General features: G+C 40.5%; 2 protein-coding genes across 3 annotated transcripts in view; one reads left to right on the forward strand and one right to left on the reverse strand.

Moving 5' to 3' along the window:
* Positions 1-7,759, forward strand: part of Btv (dynein cytoplasmic heavy chain beethoven) — a 19,157-nt gene extending 11,398 nt beyond the window's left edge. Inside the window, exons 30-46 of the mRNA XM_070669415.1 lie at positions 48-296; positions 445-884; positions 968-1,102; positions 1,161-1,390; positions 1,511-1,720; positions 1,958-2,246; positions 2,396-2,905; positions 2,990-3,246; positions 3,345-3,545; positions 3,613-3,841; positions 3,964-4,117; positions 4,290-4,506; positions 4,706-5,139; positions 5,219-5,521; positions 5,614-5,861; positions 5,950-6,244; positions 6,416-7,759. Coding sequence (XP_070525516.1) covers positions 48-296; positions 445-884; positions 968-1,102; positions 1,161-1,390; positions 1,511-1,720; positions 1,958-2,246; positions 2,396-2,905; positions 2,990-3,246; positions 3,345-3,545; positions 3,613-3,841; positions 3,964-4,117; positions 4,290-4,506; positions 4,706-5,139; positions 5,219-5,521; positions 5,614-5,861; positions 5,950-6,244; positions 6,416-6,693 — 4,679 coding nt within the window. The 3' untranslated portion in view covers positions 6,694-7,759. The remainder of the gene's footprint in view (positions 1-47; positions 297-444; positions 885-967; positions 1,103-1,160; positions 1,391-1,510; positions 1,721-1,957; positions 2,247-2,395; positions 2,906-2,989; positions 3,247-3,344; positions 3,546-3,612; positions 3,842-3,963; positions 4,118-4,289; positions 4,507-4,705; positions 5,140-5,218; positions 5,522-5,613; positions 5,862-5,949; positions 6,245-6,415) is intronic.
* Rdga (retinal degeneration A) lies at positions 7,308-20,339 on the reverse strand. Of its 2 annotated transcripts, XM_070669424.1 has the most exons (11): positions 17,321-20,339; positions 15,972-16,134; positions 15,151-15,830; positions 14,645-15,039; positions 14,009-14,391; positions 13,508-13,823; positions 13,224-13,413; positions 12,817-13,146; positions 12,166-12,438; positions 11,859-12,022; positions 7,308-11,734 (listed from the first exon to the last, which is right to left on the reverse strand). In XM_070669424.1, the coding sequence occupies exons 1-11, from the start codon at positions 18,319-18,321 to the stop codon at positions 11,685-11,687; spliced, it is 3,945 nt and encodes a 1,314-aa protein (XP_070525525.1). In that variant the 5' UTR covers positions 18,322-20,339; the 3' UTR covers positions 7,308-11,684. The 2 variants fall into 2 exon arrangements, with proteins under 2 accessions (XP_070525525.1, XP_070525526.1); XM_070669425.1 differs by lacking the exon at positions 12,817-13,146.
* Between the last annotated feature and the right edge of the window lie 16 nt (positions 20,340-20,355).

A 20,355-nucleotide genomic window follows, 5' to 3' on the forward strand; every position in this document is an offset into this window, starting at 1 on the left:
ATATCTTGCTCTTTGAAATTTTTTTATATTTATTAATCTTTTCTTAGAACGGGGTAAAGCTGCGATAAAAAGTGCTGTACAAGCAGCAGGTATTGAAAGTCAACCGACTTTGCTCCTGTTAGAGGAACATCACGCTAGAGAGGAGACTTTAGCTGTAATGGTAAGTGCTATAGTATCTAAAGGGGAAGTTCCAGGACTTTTCACAACGGAGGAGCTTGACGCTCTAGTCGCACCACTCACCGATCTAGCCCGAAGAGAAGATTTTCAAGGAACGCTGGAACAATATTTGTATCATCGTACGTGTACTCAAAATCTTATTTAATGTTAGATAAATAAATTAAAAAACCATTTAATTTAAGAAAATTTATAAATCTTATATCGTATTCTGTTACTTTTTATTCTTGTTAATCATACGATGCATATAATGATTGATTAATTTCATAGGTCTGCGCAAATATCTTCGCATAGCGGTAATCTTAGATTCAGAGGAGATTGAATCGTCGTCATTATTACGTTTTGGTCTTCTTCGACATTGCGCATTGCTTGGCTCTGGACCTGGAGGTCCCAACGAGTGGTGGTCCCGAGAAAGTTCGCTGATCAAATTAGCAATTCAGGAGGGTACTTTGCAATTAGTTGAGCTCGAGGAATTGCCTCAGAGCGCTAAGGTTATAATTGAGGCTCATCTTCAAGCACCTCGTCATCAAAGAGCACCGGCGCGGTTTCTTGCTTTAGTGCATACCTGGAAAAATCTTCGTGACACGTGGAGCAATGAAGTCGAAAAAAAACTCCAGTCTCTCGAAGCTGGTATCAGCAAGCTAAGGGAAGCCGGCGACCAAGTGGCTAAGCTAGAAGACGAGGTGTCGAGGCAACGTCAGGAACTTGAGGTGCGCGTGATGCAATACCGTTATTATATAATTGTAATTTAATATTTTATATAATATTACAATTACGTAAATCTTGCATAAAGGTGGAAAAAGGTAGAGCCAACGCCGCTCTCGAACAAATCACCGCCACAATGAGAGGTGCTACCAGTCAAAGAGGAGAGATGACAAGTTTGAAGGTTAATACGGAACGTGAAAGCGTCGAACTTGCACGGCGTAAGGTAATATCATTTATTTCTGTCGTTTTCTCTTTGCATATCGATCTTATCGTTTGTGTAGGCAGATATAGAAAGTGAATTAGGAAAAGTCGAGCCATTGGTGGCACAAGCTGCTCAAGCAGTGGCTGGTATAAGTGCCGACGCGTTGGCTGAAGTTCGCTCGTTGAGAGCACCACCGGCACCGGTGAGAGACGTGCTTGAGGGAGTTCTTCGGTTAATGGGCATAAAAGACACATCTTGGAACAGCATGAAAACTTTTCTTGCCAAACGAGGCATTAAAGACGAAATTAGGTGAACAGTAATTATTAATTCTGTTTCATATCGGCTGTATTTTATTTTATTTAAATTTTAATTAATTTTTTAATCAAATTCTTTTTTTTTTTTTTTTTTTTTTTTTTAACTATTTTGTAGAAATTGGGATGCAAGACGTAGTACACCTGCAAGCTTAGAAGCGGTCGCCAAATTAGTAAAGGAACGCCCGGACAGCTTTGAAGAAAAAACCGCGAAGAGGGCATCGGTAGCGGCAGCTCCACTAGCTGCTTGGGTGCTCGCTAACCTTCAATACGGTCAAATATTAGAACAAGTCGCTCCTTTGGAACGAGAACAACGTCAATTAGCTGAGTATGACTTTAAAAAAATATCTTATGGTGTTCTTTTTAATTTTATCTTATAAATTAAAAATAAATAAGATAAACAGTCCGTTAATATCGGGCTTTAGCGGCGTGGAGGCTCCAAAAACGTTTGAAGAATATATGTCGCCTATATGGGCGCGTAATTTAATTACCGCTTTTCTTTCATCGTAATTGATTATTAAATATTTATTTCATTGTTAATGTATTTTTGTCTTTTTTATTTAAGACGATTGGCGGCAGCTGAGACACAGTTAGGAAAATTAGTAACAGGATTAAACACAGTAGAAAGCCGTGTGGCACAGCTTCAGAAAGAACTTGCTGAGCATACAAGGGGTGCAGCTGAATTGCAGCTACGAACTGAATCCGCTGAGGCCAGTCTTTCGACTGCACGTGCTTTGTTGCAAAAACTTGGTACCGAACATCGCGACTGGCAAACACAATTTCAAGAATTGACTACCAGAAAAGAACAATTAGATGTTGAAGCAGCTAATGCAGCGTCTTTACTTGTATATCAGGTTAAATTTTTTAATGTAAAAAATTTAAATATGCCTTTATTTTAAAGTTTTATAAATAAAAAAGTGTTTAAATATTTGTTATTTGTAATTAATTAAGATAATAAATAACAATTTTTTTTAATTAATAATTTGTTATGTTTGAGTTGCAGGATCCTAAGAAAGATGATGACTGGAAAAAATCGGCGACTAAATCACTAATTACCGAACGCGAGAGTTTATTATGGAGAGCACAGGGTTTGCCGGCAGATACGAGTAGCTTAGTCGCAGCTTCTCGCGTGCTAAAAGGACCCCTAGTACCTATTTTTCTTGATCCTTCGGGAGTGGCTGTCACCTGGATTAAACGCAATTTTGGAACTAAACTCGAAATAACTCAGCCTGAGAATTCAAAATTCTTGACGGCTTTGGAGCTCGCTGTACGTTTTGGAAAACCTTTGTTGGTTGAGGAATTGGTAAAATTCCCATCAATATTATTGCCTCTTCTTCGTCGAGGACCACTACGATTGGGCGATCGCATTCTGCCTGCTAGAGAAGGCTTTCAACTTTTTTTGGCCACGAGAAAGAACCGATTGGAAGATATTCCAAAAGAAGCCGATGCTGTGTTGTGTGAAATCACACTCGGCACTGGCACTAGAAGTCTAACAGAAAGATTCGTAGAGAAGGTATTTAAAAAAAAAATATAGATAACGTAATTTTTAATGTGGTGTTTTTTTATATTTGATTTATTAAAAATACTGTTTTATCAGCTTCTACTAAACGAAACGCCGGAACTTGAAGCGCAGAGAAGAGAAGCCTTAGAGAGAGAAGAAAGATTATCCGGAGAACGAGACGCGGCTAGACTGGATGTGCTGAGTCAATTGGCTACAGCCAGAGGTCAAGATCTGTTACAAGAATCACAAGAACAAGGAGGACTTTTGTCTTCATTAGAAGCAACGCAGTCCAAGGCGAAAGAGATAGCGATCGCGCTTGAAGAAAGCAGACAAAGTTTGGACGAAGTTTTAAGGTACTTTTAGAACTTTTGAGTAACTTTTATATTAAAACACGTTACTATTCGGTATTAGCACATATTAAAATAACGTTATTTTTGTGCTTTTTCTTTAGACGTGCCAAGAATCACGAAAAGTTTGCGCAATTTGCCGCTAATGTGTTTGAAACTATTCAAGGATTGACACTCCTCAGCTCTTTGTATGTTGTTTCCACAGAAGCTTATATTGATATCTGTCTGAAAACAGTGCAAGATGACATTTCTTTTACGAGTGAAGACAAAGAAAAGCGAGAATCGCGAAGTTTAATTGAAAAAAGGTATGCATATGCCTATTTTAATCGTAAATTATAAATAGCAAGATTATTATGTAATTTATTGTGTTAGGCTGATAACTTTGACCTTTCACCATTGCGCGAAGGCGATATACAGAAAACATAGACTTCCACTGGCACTACACATGGCGTTGTCGTTAAATCCAGTACCAGATATCGAAAGAAATCTCTTGTTTGACAGCGCGATTGGCAGTGCCGATAATTCTGACTTAGAATTACCTGAATGGATACCGGATGAACGACGTGAAGCTGTGCAAGCTTTAAGTTCTTCTCTACCTAACGTAAATATTTTACACGACGTTTTCCTTAAATAATACTAAAAGTTATATTAAATCAATTTCAATACGACGAATAAAACTGATTTAAAATTATATCGATGTTAATACCACTTTTTTTTTTAAAGGTAGCTGCTAGGATGAAAATGTCTTGGCTGAACGATATTTCCGATATTTACGCTGACAAAGGACTCAGCACCTTTCAAAAAGTTTTAGTTGTTAAGGCTCTACGGCCTGACTATTTGCACACCGCTCTTTCTAAATTAGCAGCAAAGCAATTAGGCAAGTACCAGATAATATAATAAAATATAAAATAGAATCTTCTATTATTTTTACTTGAAGAATTGTGTGTTAAATAATTAATGACTTATTATTTTAAGATTTTATTTAAAAAATTGTAAATTTATCGAATTATTTTTCAAGCAAATTTAATGTTTAATTTAATCTGTAAAAGGTGTGAAAGATTTGGCACCACCTTTATGGACATTAGGCACAATCGCTCAGGAAAAAACGGGTCCGTATCCAGTGCTGTTACTTTTATCACCAGGCACTGATCCTGGACCCGAACTCAGTGTATTAGCCGAGAAACATACCTCCACTGGATTTACCGAAGTTTCTTTGGGCCAAGGACATGTCACTCAAGCTGAATTAGCATTAGAAGCAGCTTGCAGGTAGAGGTTCATAATTTTAAAAGCTTTATAATATATGTATAATCCTATCTAAATTCTTCTATTCAAAAAGATTTGTGTTACATGTAAATTAGCTGTTATTAGCTGTTATCCTACTTTTTAAATAAAAATTCTCAAAGTAAAATTTTAATTAAAAATATTTTATTATTGAATATTAAAAAACTCGTTTATTATTTTATAGAAACGGTAGTTGGATATTGTTAAGCAACTTGCAGCTCGCGCTAAATTGGCTGCCGCGACTGGAAAGTTTGCTTCGCTCGCCGATGTGTACAACGAACAAAAATTCTTCCACAAGAATTTGGCTAACCACCGAGGAGTGTTACGGATTTTATCCAGGTTTAGCAGGACTCTGTCTAAAACTAGCTTACGAACCACCCGAAGGTGTAAAGAGAAACGTGAGAAAATCGCTTCAGCAGCTGCGACAGTCTCAACGTAACAGTGACGATGTTGCGGCCACTACTTTGGTACTCGCCTGGTTACACGCGACGCTTCAAGAACGACGAAACTTCGTTCCCCAGGGTTGGATTAGACCGTACGAGTGGAACGAGTCTGATCTCGAAGCTGCCTATGAGTTAGTGGTGAAGGATATGGCAAAGGAAAGACGATCGCAGCAAGGTAAGTGAAATATAAACGTATATTATATTAATTAACATTATATATGGCCGATGTGTAAAACATATGTTGGTATAAAAAGGGGATTGGCAAATCGGTAGAGGTTTGCTCGATGTTGCGGTTTATGGTGGTCGGCTTCAGGATGCCTACGACGCAAGAGCATTGCGTTCAATTATACGTAACGTGTGGTCTAGAGATGTTTTCGAAGGACGCCGGAAATTGGGAGACGTGTTAAAAGTGACTGATATAACAATGGGTGATTCGCTAAAATTATTAGAGAATTTAAACGATATTGATTCGCCAAAGGAATACTTTGGACTTCCTGCTAATGCTCATAGAGCATGGGAGAGGGCTACTGCGGAAAAAGCCCTGATGTATTTAAAAGGTATTTATTAATTTTAGATAAGTAAGAATCAAACACTTAAAAGCGTTTAAATTTTATTAATATTTCTTTTTTATTGTATTAAACTATCAAAGATATCTTGATGAAGCCTGTCAATAACGATGACGGAACTAGCGATAAATTAGAAAAATCGAAAATTCAACAGGATTTAAAGGAAATTATGGAACGATGTTCTTCGACGTTTACGTGTGATACAGGAGGTATAACTGAACAAAAAAGAAATCCTTTGCAAGACTTTTTCATCGACGAGGTCGATCTTACGAAAAAGTTATTGCATATTGTACAAGCGGATATGACTTCGCCGACGTTCGATGATAATGAGGTAAAACAGATTTGGATTTTTAACATTATACTGTAATTGTGTATTATTTAAATAATAATAAAAGTAATTATTATATTTATAAATGAAGACTCCCAAGCGCTGGCTTGCAACATGGCAAACGGGTCCGAGAAATACTGTTCAATTTGTGAAGGCGCTTTTATCCAAGTACGAGACACTAAAATCTTTAGCGATAAACCTACCTCGTCGAATTGACTTATCCCAGTTATCCCGACCACGAGCTCTTCTAACATCTCTGAAACAACACACCGCACGGGAACTCGGGCATCCGTTGGAAACGTTACATCTTCATGCTAATTGGACCGAAAATCGTACAAACAAAGAGTGGCAGATATCTCTCCAGCTCGAAGGTTTACTCATATCGGGTAAGTTATATTTACATATTAATTATTATGTCTTAAGTTTTCATGTATTATATGACAAATTTATAATTAATTGATAATTTTTATTTACTTTTAAGTTAGATTTAAATATTAAAAATTAAAAAAATATTTATAGTTAAAAGAAAAATAATCTATACAACATATTGTTTAAAGGAGCTTCAATCGAAGGAGGCGTCTTAAAAGATTTAGATTTAAATGCAGCAGCCGTCGCTATTGCTCCAACATGTCAAATCGCATATATGCCGGAAGAATACTCCGATAATGATGACAATCTTTACGCACTCGAGGATACGTATCGGCAAGATTATCTGGACATACCGGTTTACACAAGTGCTCAACGAGAGGCATTAATTTGTTCGTTACCAATCACATGCCCACGAGAGGAATGCGACGCATGGTTACGTCGTGGCGTCATTTTATATCTGCGATAAGTAGCTTTCATAATCGTCTCCAATTAAATGAAGATGAAGGTAGATTATTTACAAGTAGTATTAAGCGTTAAATTAAATTTTGCATAAGAGCAAATAATTCCTAATTATTATTTGTTATCTATTAAAAGATGTGCATTTGTATACTTAAATTTAATCTTAAAGAATTGTAGACGTCGAATGTGTAGTTCGTGACGTTTTAAACTTTTTATTTATTGATTGATCAGATACATTTATTTGTCAAACATAATTTAGAACTTGTAGATAAATAGTTTTCGTAATTATCTGTAATCAAATTGATACAGATACGAAATAATTTGCAAGTAGTATTAGACGTAAAACCAGATCTCTAACAAAACCAAATATTTCACAATTACTCTCAACTATTAGGTAGTAAAAAAATATTTATTTTTATTTATTTAAATAAAAGATATTTATTTATATTTATTTAATTTTATAAAGAAACTTAGATTTCTAATTTGCAGACCTAAGATATTTTAAACTATTTAAAAAATTTGTTAAATATAACTTAAATCGATATACTTTGCACGTATAATTTTGTTTGATTGAGTGAAGAAACGATGACAAGAAGGAAAAATATATATATCGCATGTCAATACGTGGGAATTGAACAATACGCTTATTATTATTAAAAATACATAGAGATATGTCGGGAATTTGTTACGAGGTAATGTTACGCGGGACGTACCATCCCTACGGCAAATAAGTTTCGTACTCCTCTACCGGAATTTGGAATCGCTTGTTCCTCATGTTCTCGGAGAACTCATGTCTCAAGAATAATCCGGTAGCGTATCGTTTAATAGGTTCAAAATTACAGGTAATACAGCAATATCGTTTATTTCAATAAAATAAAATGGTCATTGGTTGGTCCGCCCAAGCCTGTTCCACAAGACTTAGAAATTTATATACGAGCACACGACGTTCTCCTGCGCCATGTAATCGCGCGAATCGCGTACCGAAAAGTGTATCGATCATCGATGTTTCCACAAAACTTCTGTAAAGTTCAGTTCCTACAATCTTGTAGAAAATAAAACGTATCATTGTATCATTACGGGGTCGGAAATATATTCGAAACACAGTTGTTCTCGAAGATGCCTGGTGCACGTTCGATGGAAGAACTAACAGGCAAATGGACAGAATCCTTTTCGATGAGTAATCTCTAGTGTAATTAAGAAATTCCGTAGAATAATCGTAATTCGACTCTATATACTATTTAATATTTCGTAACATTTTTAATACGACTGGACGACATTGAAATTCTTTCGTACTGAAAGTTTCGAAGTACCGTGACTTGTATGTTGAAATCTGAGGCAGAAATATCCGTCCGTATTGTTATTCTCATGCGAAAAACAATTTAAAGAGTAAAAAAATTTACTTATTAAACGTAAATGTATCTGTGTCTTATACATCTTGTAACTTACTTTCTATAGGCGAACTATATAAAGAGAAGTTTAATGAAAGTAAGGCTCGTTTGAGACGCTCTGTCGTCCAGTATAATCAAGTACGCTGGCAGATATAGCATTTTCCGCGACGAGCGGCGACGGCGGCTGGCGTACGTGACTTCCCCCACTCTCGGCCGCAGTGAGTGGGGAGGTGTAGTAGGCCGCGCTCTCCCTCAGTTCTCTGTGACCGGTGCTCCGCAACACATCTACGCGCGCGCTTCGTGTGAGTTTCGACGCCCCCCACGCCAAGATCACGTACGCTGGCCGCCGTCGCAGCACCACGAATGCTATTTCTGACGGTGAGTGTACAACGAACTTTAAAATTACGAACACGGAATAACAAGATTCTATTACGATATTGATTATAAGTTTTCTACTCAACTCGTAAATTGTATAGGAAGTAGAGAGGGAATGGAACGTTAAGGATTTAGACTCCGTGCACACGAACAGAGTTTTCTTGCCGCGAAGTTATTTTTATATTATTCAAGAAGTTACTATTAAGATTAAGTTTTGAAAGGAAAAAGAATATTACATATATACGCAATGTATTTTAATCAATGTTTTACGTTATATAATATTTAGAAATTTATTTATCTTAGTTAATTTTTAATATTAAAAAATTTTGTGTGATAGCTTATTTGAAAGTCTCGTAACTGACGCGATTGGATTAGCTGCTTCTATTAGGTGCAATCGCTCATTGAGCGCTCAGGGTACTTTTGCATCAGATTGGTACATTCTTTTAGATCTAACAGTATATGCCAATCAAATTCAAGACTTCAGAGTCGTTGCTCGGTGAGCTGTTGCACTACGAAAGGCAGTCATTCCGAACAACGTCGTTTAATTTAAGTTCGTCCATTAAGTGCAAGGAAGGTACGCGGTTCGCAGGATCTATCGACAAAATGCAGTGCACACGGAGTCCTGTTATTCACGCAACAGATCTCGAAGTTCGGATTACATGGAGGTAGGTGAGGAAACGGACGGGAGAGAAGTAACAGTCGCGGGTCGAGCGCTGGCTTATGCCGAAATATCGTGATTGTCGTCAATTTATTGCTCTAAAAACTTAAATCGAAATTTGCGAGCCGAGCCAGCGCTCTCGCCGCCGCTATAAAGGCGTCTCTATACATCTGGGAAATCTCAATCAATTTCCCTTCATTTTCTCTTTTTTCTTTTTTTCGCTCTTAAATCTCGGGCCTAATACTATTCGAGACTTGAGACCGGTACGATCGCGGGAGAAGAAGGAATAAATAAAAGCCCACAAGAATAATTTACACTCGTTCGCGACGATTGAAAATGTATTCCCGTCTCTCCCAGTACTTTCGCAGTTAAAAATTTGAACTCTGTAAAATCGTACCGATTTCAACGCCGTGACGTTACCGGGCATTAAAACTAACGTACCCTAATCTTATTTCCCGTTCTCGATATACGCTACACGCGTAAGCCCGATAACGTCCGCCCTACGTACTCTTACACTTCCTATAATGATCCTACAACAACCCTATAATCATCTTTGCAAGTATTCCTCGCATTAAATTCTCTCTTTTTTTTTTTTTTTTTCTTTTTTATACAACGGTACAGCAGGTACGGATCGCGAAAGGCATTTCTTCTTAATTACTCCAAAAGAGATAAGCAAGGACGTTCTAGTTTAATTCGCGCTTCTCCTCCGTTGCGAGAGGCGCAGTCGATTTTTCCCAAGAGAAAGATCTATGAAAGACCGATGTTCGTAATTTACACCGTCACATATATATCGCGGCTTAACGTAATCTAAAAAGTAAATCCGTCCGTTACAAGAATTCTCCGTCTCTTTAAGTTTTGGCCGAACACAAGGTTTTGTAAGTCGTCTACATTCTCCCGAAAGAGTTAGCGACACTTGCAACGCTGATGCTCAATAGTCTCGGTACATAAAATATTTTTAACTATAAGACATGAAGTAATTCGATATTAAATAAAATAAAACGTTTTCAAATACCATCTCACGCAAGTTAAAAAATTAAGCTAATTACTCGCATAACAATTTCCTTTTTCTTTTTCTTTTTTCGTGCACTTTTCTTTCACATATTATCGTTTAAAGTCGACAAGCAACTCGAACCTTCGATCGCATTAAATATACAACCGTTGCTCAACGAGTGCAAACTATTGAGCATCAATATGCGAGTGATTAATGAAGAAAGAAGGTAAAAGAACATTAAAGAACGTACTCGCCGCCGTACGAAATCATCACACACACTCACACGCTCAAAGTATATATAATAGAAATATAAATTGGGTTTCTAGAGGATCACAGAATTCTGATAAGTAAATGGGCTCGATTAAAACGTCGCGAAAGAAAGAAATCGTTGCGTGCACGATCGTATTGACTTGTGAGCGGCGTTCTTTCTTTAGAATACGCGCAAATCCAAGCGATGAGCGCCTCAAAAAACTACACGTATATGTACATAGATCTTATATCAATCCGACAGAAAAATAATTGTAGTAACAGTATAATAGTAATAGCAATAGTACAATAATATTGATAGACTGTGACTAACTACTAATTGGTGTTCGTACGTTGATCCCTTTTTACATTTTGGTATTTATAGAATGTACCTTCGTTCTCACCGCTCTTTCCCTAAGATTATCCTCTATTTTCCCTGGATTAAAACTAACAGTAGATTATCGATTCGCTTGTAGCACCCATTTCGAGTGGAGACTATGAACATTTCGTATATATATATATATGTGTGTGTATTTATATATACTTTTGCACATGCTCCAACATGAGACAGTCAATCTCCGTTTGGCATTGTCCTTAATGTTCCTCCGTGACTCAGTCAGTTGGCACAGATTTAACGTTTCATCAGCGGAGGCTGAGCTCCGCGCAAACAATTCCTCCGTTCTCTTTAATCGCGCAAACATAATGGTCGGCCCCGTTTTGTCTGTTTCGCACGAGACCGTAATACTCCGCCGGATCTACAGAATCTCTCTCGCAAATACGTAAAATGGATGCGTTGATGTCCATACAAGTATATAGGTATATCGGTATACAAAATTGACTGTCTCATTTCGGATCGGAGAGACGTTAAAGTCATACGAAAAATAAATTTGCTCGTTCTTAGGAACAATTTTAGGTGCTCCCTGACCGATTATGGTCCACTTGCCGAGTAGGTGAATGTAAGAGGAGCTACAAGTCTCGGGCAAGTTTACGAGTGAGAAAAATTAAGACTTATTATTGATTAGAAACAACTATATAGTTTACGTATATATGTATGCGCGTGTGTACGTCTGTCTGCCTGTGTGTATGCCTGTATGCACGTATGTGTAGTAATATGATAATTGTGTCCTAAGGAATAATTTCGAAGTATCGACAAGAAAAACGTTTGGCAAACACGTAATTGTCGACGTTGAACATACGAAGAATATCTGATTATCACGTAGCGATTTACGTTACGTCACCGAAAAAATTGCCGCAAAAAGCGTTGTCAAAACGCCGGCAACGGTGGCTTTTACGTCACAGTCGTTCAGGACGGTTCAGGCCGTGGCGATCAACGCTGAAGGTCAGAGATCGCTCTCCATCTCGTCCGTCGCCAACTGAAAGTGCTCTTGACCTGGTGACATACATTGTTACAATTCGTATATTCCCAAATAAGCATAAGTCTTGATAGAATATTTCTTCACTGACCGAGAAGATCAATCTTACGGTCGGAAAAATCCCTTTCGAGGATCACTTACTTTGTAGATACGCAGCTAGATCGTGATCCTCCGCAATTAACGCGAGCTGATGCGGCGTATTACCGTGCCGGTCCTTCATCATTAAAGACGCACCACCGGCGACGAGCATACAGCAAATGGAACGACGTTTATTCTGAGCAGCTTTATGCAAAGCGGTTTGCCCTCTGGAATAGAAATAGATTATTTTTTTTTCTCGCAATTAAAATTTACGGAGCGTTAAACAGCGAGAATAAAAGATAACATAAAACTACTCGCGAATTAAATTTTTAACTTTATCGCGAATTTTATTCGATTCGATGGCACTTACTTATCATTATCGATCATGTTTAAAATTGTCGGTGGGGCGCAGGCAATAAGATATCTGACAATGTCTTTGTGCCCGTGTCTCGATGCCAGGTGTAGCGCCGTTTGACCAGTTTCATCGATCGACAGAAGCGAGTATCCCTTTTGATGGAGTTGCTTCAAGGTGGGTAGATCGCCTATCTTTGCTGCTCTCAATATTTCATCGCAGTTCTTCTCAAGTAACTCGGCAGTAAATCCATGAACTCCCGAGTTCAGGCCGAATAGTCTGTCGCGAGGGCTGCAAATAGAAATCGAAATTAGGACAACCCCTTCTTTTTAAACGGGCAAAGCATTTCTGTAACGTGTCGCGGATAGTGAATAATTATTATCCGAATAAATTATCCGAGCAAATATAATTGAAGCGGCACGGTCGAATGACGGTTTGCATAACGTATCGATTCGTGTTGAGTTTTCTTTAGAATAATCCATAATATATCGTGATACCTTTTACATCGTCTAAAAGGCACTCGTGTGTAATAAAGGTCTATGTTACCCGCTTTGAAAGTCGCCAGTGATCTTCATTTAAGGCTGCCTGCCTCTTATCTAACGTCGCACAGGCACCCTTCTTGACTTTCAGTCACTTGGATTGAACTAACTTGATTTCTGAGAACCTTACCTGATAAAAGCGAGAGATCGGTCAGTCTGGTGCTGCGATTGTTCGGCACGAGCAATTGCGATATGAGAGTTTTGCTTCAAGGACTCGCGTCTTATATACGGGCGCGGTTCGCCATTTTTGGTCTCGCTCGGCGGCACGTCCAACGAATTTCGATTCACCGGATCTTTCGGCCTTACACCGTTTTGACTTTCGGAATCTTTGTCAAGACTCTCCGGCTGTCTTGAAAGTTTGATTTTTCCGGCAACAAAAGGCTGTTCTTGTCCCCGCGTATTCCCGTTCGGCTGATTCGTCTTCTCGGTTACGGCTGGCGTCTCCTTTAGACGTTCGTCGCTATATCACATATCATATCATGCATTTGAAAGAAAAAAAATCTAGATCCTGGATCCGTACGGAAATATTTCGTGTACCTCGGCAAGCGAAGTTGCGCGGTTTCAGCTTCCTGATTCCCTATAATCTGACTTGGTCCCGCTTGGCCGTCGGACTGGTGTTGCAAAGCATCTTCATCGAGGATATAAACGGCATCTACAGCAACATCCGTCACATAATGTAACTGCTCTTGACCGCGATCGATCCTGAAGAATCTTTCCGCTGTGTACGCTGAATAATAAAAATCATATTTTATACATATAAATTTTTTTTTTTTTTTTTACACAAAAGTTTCTAAATAATTTGCGTGATAGGCGGTACTCACTGTCGAGAAAACAGCACGAATCTAAATTGTAATCTTTTGCTAAGAGCTTCCTCAGACTTTCTAGATCGGTCGCAGGATCGAGATCGAGCGGTTCCGCGAGCCACGATTCTGCTACTTCTTTTAATTTCTCCTTGTTGTGATGATACGCCTCGTAATCTAACATTTTTATCCTCATCACAGGTAGTTTCAGCCTATCCAATCTCGCTGTATGTTGATGTGATTTTCCCGCGTTTCTTCTTTTCGCTAACATCGTAGCCTTGTTCAACATGCTCAAAGTTATGATAGATGGTAACAAGCGACAAGCTTCGCCGTCCACCTATTAAGAAAATAATAATAATAAATTAAATTAATACTAAAGAACAAATTTTGCACGATAAAAAAAAAAAAAAAAAAAAAAAAAATTAAAATAAAATAAAATAAAATAATGTGAAATATAAATTTTTGTTTCAGGAACACCGGGATACTACAGTGATATAAAAGTGATTCAAAAGTGCTACTTGCCTGCATCGGTATAGTCTTCGTCGTGACTAATTTAGCCGTGCTGCATTGCACTATACAAGTACCATGTCCACGTGCTTGCAAAAGAGGCAGCTGGTAGGTGGTCAGGCCGACTACCTCGATCAAGCCATCGTCCATGGCGGGTTCTCTGGTGCTGCTTCCCGCACTCCACGGATGTGTTCCACCACCATAGGAGGCGATATTCAAGAATAATATAGCATGGACCCGGTGCTCTCTCAACTTTGGCGTCATATCCTGACCGTCGCATTCCAACGTCACGAAGTCCGAGAGGTCCTTCCACTTCGTAAGCAGTAAGTCTTTACAACCCATCTGTCCGTAGAATAATTTGTTTCTCATTCTGGAGTTAAATTTCTCCGGATGAGCCTCTGCAAATAAATCGTAGAGAGATTATTGGACGAAATTATCTCTTGCAAAGCACTTCGTATCGATTAAAGATTTTAATTGAAAGACAAAAAAAGAAAGAGAAATGAGGCCAGAACTCTTGACATCAATGCGATCTGACCTCACCGAAATTAGAGAACGGAACCTTAATTAGCAATTAATTTTCCATTCGATTTTAACAATATGGCAGTTTGACGATTTAATTATTTTGTGAAAAAATTCAGAATTAAATCTCACCTCGTGCTTCGTGAAATTCGAGGGCGATGTGAGCATCCACACCGAGAGAGAAGTAATTATTAACAACGTTGAGCGGTAGACTTTCTTTTCCCTTGCCGCCGTCGTCGTCGTTTTTAGCGTCGGGATTTCTTTCGACCTTCAACTGCCACCTATCCAGCAGGGTGGTCTCGCTGTCACTTATGCTTGTTAAGATCTTACCGATTGGCTCATCCTTGTAACCGCCGCCCCATCCCAATGCCCTCGCTAGATCGTTTCCGGTGCCTAAAGGAAGTACTCCGACCGCTGGCGCTGGATAAGCGCCGATTTGATCCAGAATCGATAGGACCCAACCGACCGTACCATCGCCGCCACAGGCTAATACGCGCAAATTAGGTACCTTCTTGAAGAGTTCCAGCCTACAAGATCGACATTTTTCGTCAATTAATTTTAATTTCGTATTCAGGGCTTTTTCAAACTTGTATCGTCATCCTTGTCAGATCAGTGCTTTTATTTAGCACCTTACTCACCCCATTCTTGGTCCACCCTGTGTCAGATCGAAAACTTGTCTCGGATTGAGCAGCCATTGAAACTTTTGTAATAATTTTGCTCCTTGATTACCGCCAGACTTTGGATTTATGAAAACCAACACTGGTTTTACGGTGGCCGTTGGTATCGGCTTAACGATCCATAATTCTCCTTGATCTTTTTCCTTCTCTTTTTCTTTTTCCTTCTCCTCCTTCTCCTTTTCTTTGTTTTTACGACGGTAAGATGATCCATCGCTAGATTTTTTTCTTCTGGGTGATCTTCTTAAGCTACTCTTAAAGCTGCCCTTACGAGGGAGCTTCACGATCCATGATGGTGGTACTACAATTGATGCATGAATACCTAATTCGCAATTCTCGCCTATTTTCTGCACGTTGAAGCACGACTCCTTGTTGTGGTAAGCAGCTTTGCACCAGCTGCAGCTCACCGCCACGATTTCCCTAGAGCTGAAACTGAGCTTTGATTGAAAAGACTTGCCGCAGTTAGCGCACTTGCCCTTTTGCGACCGCCGATGAACCCAATGATGATGGGTCGTCGTTTGCTCGCGGTACTGACGTACACCTACATCGCGAAAGCTCGACTTGCAGGCGAACTCTAAACTTCCAACGCAGCAGGCATGAGCCACTACGCGACAAGCCGGACATTTCAACCGGGGTCCGTGTTTCTAAAAAAAAAAAAAAAAAAAATTAAATAAATAAAAGAAATAAGAAAAAAATGCGCACATCGATTTGATTTAGCGAAATCTCTGGCGCGTCTTTTAATCTTGAAAACGCGTTTTCTCCACCGCATTATATGTATAACTTACGGAACAGTCATTAACGTAACAGAAATCGCCGGATGTAGCGGTTGGTACCCACAGATGTTCTCCATTAATTGCATTTGGACCCCAATCTGGAGTCGACCGAGGTTCACGATGACCACTTGAGCCACCCCCGTCTCTGCTATCTTCTCCGCTGTCCTCTCTCCCTCTAGAATCATTACAGCAAACGCTTATAAAATCCTTTTGACTCAACGTTATTGTTTTACCGAAGTAATTTTAATTATTATAATGTTATTATTATAAATATATGTATCACACCGTGCTTTGTTTGCCACAAAAAGTTTGAGCAATCTTGCAGTTAAAAGTAAAATTTATTCAGCACCATACCGAAATGAGAAATTATACAGACGAGAAAGGGAGAGAGAGAGAGAGAGAGAGAGTACGTATATCATTGCATACATATTTAAAATTTCCCTTGTTCGTGTTTATTACATGAAGACCCGACAAGCGCGAGAACGAAATCGTATCTTTGAAATAGTAAAGAACGTTCAAAAATTCAAGTTGTGCTGAATAATTGAGGTTCACCTTCCCGCCGTGATAAAGTACGCATTCGAAATTAGAATACAAAATTTTTATGATTACAGCGGCTTTTTAGACGCGAGCCCTTTTCACGTGGAACATCTCGATGTGCGTAATAATAAATAAATAATGATAAGAATCGTACCGTAAAGGTGCGTGTGATACTCCATTTGTACATATAACTTTTCTCGATCAATATCCCCCTAAATATTTAATTACCCCCGGTAATGGATTACTTATTCTTTGTTTTTAATACGCGAGCATTACTTTAGAGATCAATTAATATCAAATTTTTTTTTTTCATAACTTGCCAGTGCGATAAAAATCATTTAAAATAATAATTTATGAGGAGTAACCTTATAAGTCTCTTTCAAATAGAATCGTAAATACAGGAAAAAGACAGAAATAGCACCACGCGATAATAAAAGTCTTCGCTGCTTATTTTTTTAAACCTACTACAGGGCGATCTATAACTCGCGTCAGAATTCAGGATAGATTTCTATTCATAACGTTATAGCTGTATTTCTGTGCTTATTTTATGTGTTGCAATATACGTGATAATACTTAAGCCTTTGGAAAAAAAAAAAAAAAAGAAACGTTAGATTTTTTTTTTAATCTAAATAAAAGATATTCTTTAATTAAAATAATGCGTCCCAGATTTTACAATAAATAAAGTAAAATGCTAAAAACGTACAACAAAATCAAACTGTTTAACTTAGATACGTGTATCTTAACGCAATTAAAAATCGCGTTGTGTAACGTGCTCAAAACAGAAAGACACTCCGAGGCGGCTCCATCCGATCAGACGTACCCACCCTATCGAAGGTCGCGATTCCTTCCCAGGTAGCAGCGCCGTGTACCTCGTTCTCGCATCCGTCGGCAGGACGATGTCGACGCTTTTCGATCTGATGCTCTGTTGCGGCACCGCCAACGAGTCCGCGTTGGCCGCGCCGCCGTTCTTATTGTTATTAAAGCATGAATCCACGGAGGCAGCTCGATCTCGTTTAAGCTCCGGTACGGTCAGAAAAATGTCACGCACGACGAACTGAGACGTGCACGGCTCGACGATCTCATTCTCCTCGTCGTCGTCGTCGTCGTCCGCCTCCGACGTTGCGGCTGATACGAGAGCGGGCAGATGTTCCAGGGGAAAGGTGGTCAAAGCCTCCTGCCGGGATAATCTGCGCTGCCTCTCCGGGAACTCTGTCCTGACCTCGGAGTCCGGCTCGGTGGACGCATCTTCGGTTATCTCGGGTGGGACACATTGCGACTCGCACGGATCATTGTCGGACGTTAAAGTGACCCGGATTTCCGGGCTACCGTCCCTCTTGTTTTCATCCTCGTGATCCGACTCGTTCTCGGATGAGTCCGTGCTGACAATTTCGTAGATTTCGGCCTCTTCTCGGGAGATATCCTCGGCCAGCCAGAGGTTCCGATACTCCTCGACGCAAGCACAGTGGTAGCATCCGGAGACTTGGATGATCGGCGTTTCCGGACGCTCAATTCCACCTGGTGGAAGCTGCTGGCTCGGGGACGAGCCAGAACTCGCGGAGTACGCATCGAAGCTCTTGGAACGCTGTCCAGTCAGCTGCGGCACTTTCAGGGTCGAGGAACCCCTCCTGGCGCGCATGGACCCTTGAGACCTCGACGGAGAACACGTGGAGGACGACGAGGAGTCGTCCTGCCTTTTCGTTTGTAATTGTATCTCGTCGAAGGAGGCCGACCTGATCTGCTTGGGCACCTCGAGGCTAGATTGGGACTTCATTTCGGCTCCCGTAGGAGTGCGCGACCTTTTAAAGGTCGAGCGCAGCTTCTGCATCGTCGCTTAATAGCTATCTTGTGATATTGTCGTCTGCAAAGCCGAACGTTACGCTGTTGTCTTTTAATGAAAATAAATTCTCGAGCGCGACGCGAGCGGCCGTGTTGCTTTCCTCACTTTCTTCTTCGTCTTCGAGGCTTGATTTACTGCCGTATTCCACTTGCTGTTCTTGAATCGTCTCCCTAGCTGACGACTGAATCGTTCGATTGTATCTTGTAAAGGATAATGACGACGACGACGACGGTGCGACCGTCTCTTTTTTTAGCTTAGACTTAGCTGCCGATTTGCAGCCCATTCTAAGTATCTTCGCCGCGTTCGTTACACTGAAATTCAGAAGTCCTCGAAACTCGAAAACCGTTCGAATAATATATATCAATTGTCCAACTTGCAATGACAAAAAAAAAAAAAAAAAAAAAAGGAACAATATTGAGAGATCGAGAAAAATGTTTGCTTATATCGGGAAAAAAGAAAAGCCGAAATGCAAGCCAAAGTTTACAGCTGTTTTTCAAAGTCAGGCATCATCTTTTATATAAAAGACATTCTCTCGAAGCGATTCAAGTCGCTTATATAGAAATAGTTTGGTCATCTTCGATTTTGATTCGTTGCCAATCGATGCCGCTCTAAATATTTGCTTCTTGCTTTTGTATATTTCGAAATTACTTTGAAATTGCACGGAAACGAAATTCGGGACAAAGCTCTCGATCATCTATCCAGTCATTTATTCGCACCGTTTCCTACGACGTCGCGTTTAGCCGCTCGAAATATCAGGTGCGACGACCAGCGGCGCGTTAATTAGAACAATGACTATCTCGTTATAGTCGGCGGGAATGATCCCGGCAAACTCGGCGGTGATTAATCTATGTGGGCGAACTTTCATCCGTCATTTGTTCACCTTCTACGTTTGTCCACCCTCGCAACCACTCTCGCACTCAATCATTCTCTTTTTTTCTCTCTCTCTCCTCTCTCTTTCTCTCTCTTTCTCGCACACTCTTCTCCCTGTTTCTCTCCACCGTTCTGTCTTCTCTTTTCTTTCGTACCGCCCTTCACAGCGCAACTCTCTCCTCTTGAGTGACTGGCACCATCGATCGAGTTTTCCAGCACCGGAATTTATTTTCACGGTGACGCGTGATAATCGGGGTCGCCGATACGACGAAGACGTGAGCCTCGCCGCTGCGGCGCGAGGCGAAGTCAAGCCTCAATGATTTTGTGATCAAAGATCGATCGATCTTCATCGTCACCGTCGCAGGATGTCCCGGTCAACGAACGCCTCTCGAATTTCGTGTCCGTCGTCGGCGTACGTTCCTCGTTAAAAATATCGACGATCAATCGAGCGTCAACGGTGGTGAGGGCCAAAATTCCACGAATTCTTTCGGGACGGAGGGTCGCCCGACGCTCGGAGCACATCAACGAATATTCGCCGGGACTTCGGGATTGTTCCGTACGACCTTCGTCACTTCGTCGGTCGATCCATGCGTTCGATCAATGCTATTAGAGCACATTCCGTCGAGGCTCGCGCACCGTTCCATTTTCATCACTCCTCGGCTCTTTCTTTCTTCCCTCCCGCCTCTCTCGCCTTCTCTTTTTCGTCCAGCTCTCTTTCAAGTAATATCTTTCGAATGAGGTACACCTACGCACTGTCCACGAGCCGAACGCTTCGTCGCGCGAGGGACGAATTCACTGCAGTCCCTTTCCGCCGAAATATTCATCCCTCGCTCGCGGTATCTTCCAAAATCCGAGCATGCCGGACGGTCCTCTTCCCGTGCGAGTCGCAAGCTCCGCGGGCCGCGAGATGTACGTACGGTGGCACGGTTTCGAGGAAGGCTACGCAACGCGGCACGGCGAGTTTGCCGGTCGGACTAACGCAAGCCAGGGCTCGTCGATGACCGATGTCGAAAGGGGTGAGAGAGAACGAGGGCGGTTGTACGTGTGCGCCTTCGTCCTCCTCCGTTCACCTCCCTTCGTCGTGGTCCGCTCATGCGCCCTTCACAACGGATCACCTCTCGTAGAGGTGTCACGACCATGCGCGCAATAATA

Source organism: Cardiocondyla obscurior, linkage group LG19 (genome assembly GCF_019399895.1).
Source record: "Cardiocondyla obscurior isolate alpha-2009 linkage group LG19, Cobs3.1, whole genome shotgun sequence".
Classification (NCBI taxonomy): domain Eukaryota; kingdom Metazoa; phylum Arthropoda; class Insecta; order Hymenoptera; family Formicidae; genus Cardiocondyla; species Cardiocondyla obscurior.

Coding starts and splice junctions, on each gene's coding strand:
- Rdga (XM_070669424.1), bottom strand. CDS start 18,321: ATGCAGAAGCTGCGCTCGACCTTTAAAAGGTCGCGCACTCCTACGGGA. Junction 16,135..17,320: donor GAATCGCGACCTTCGATAGG/GTGGGTACGTCT, acceptor TAATGATTCTAG/AGGGAGAGAGGACAGCGGAG. Junction 13,824..14,008: donor CGAAGACTATACCGATGCAG/GCAAGTAGCACT, acceptor TTTTCTTAATAG/GTGGACGGCGAAGCTTGTCG.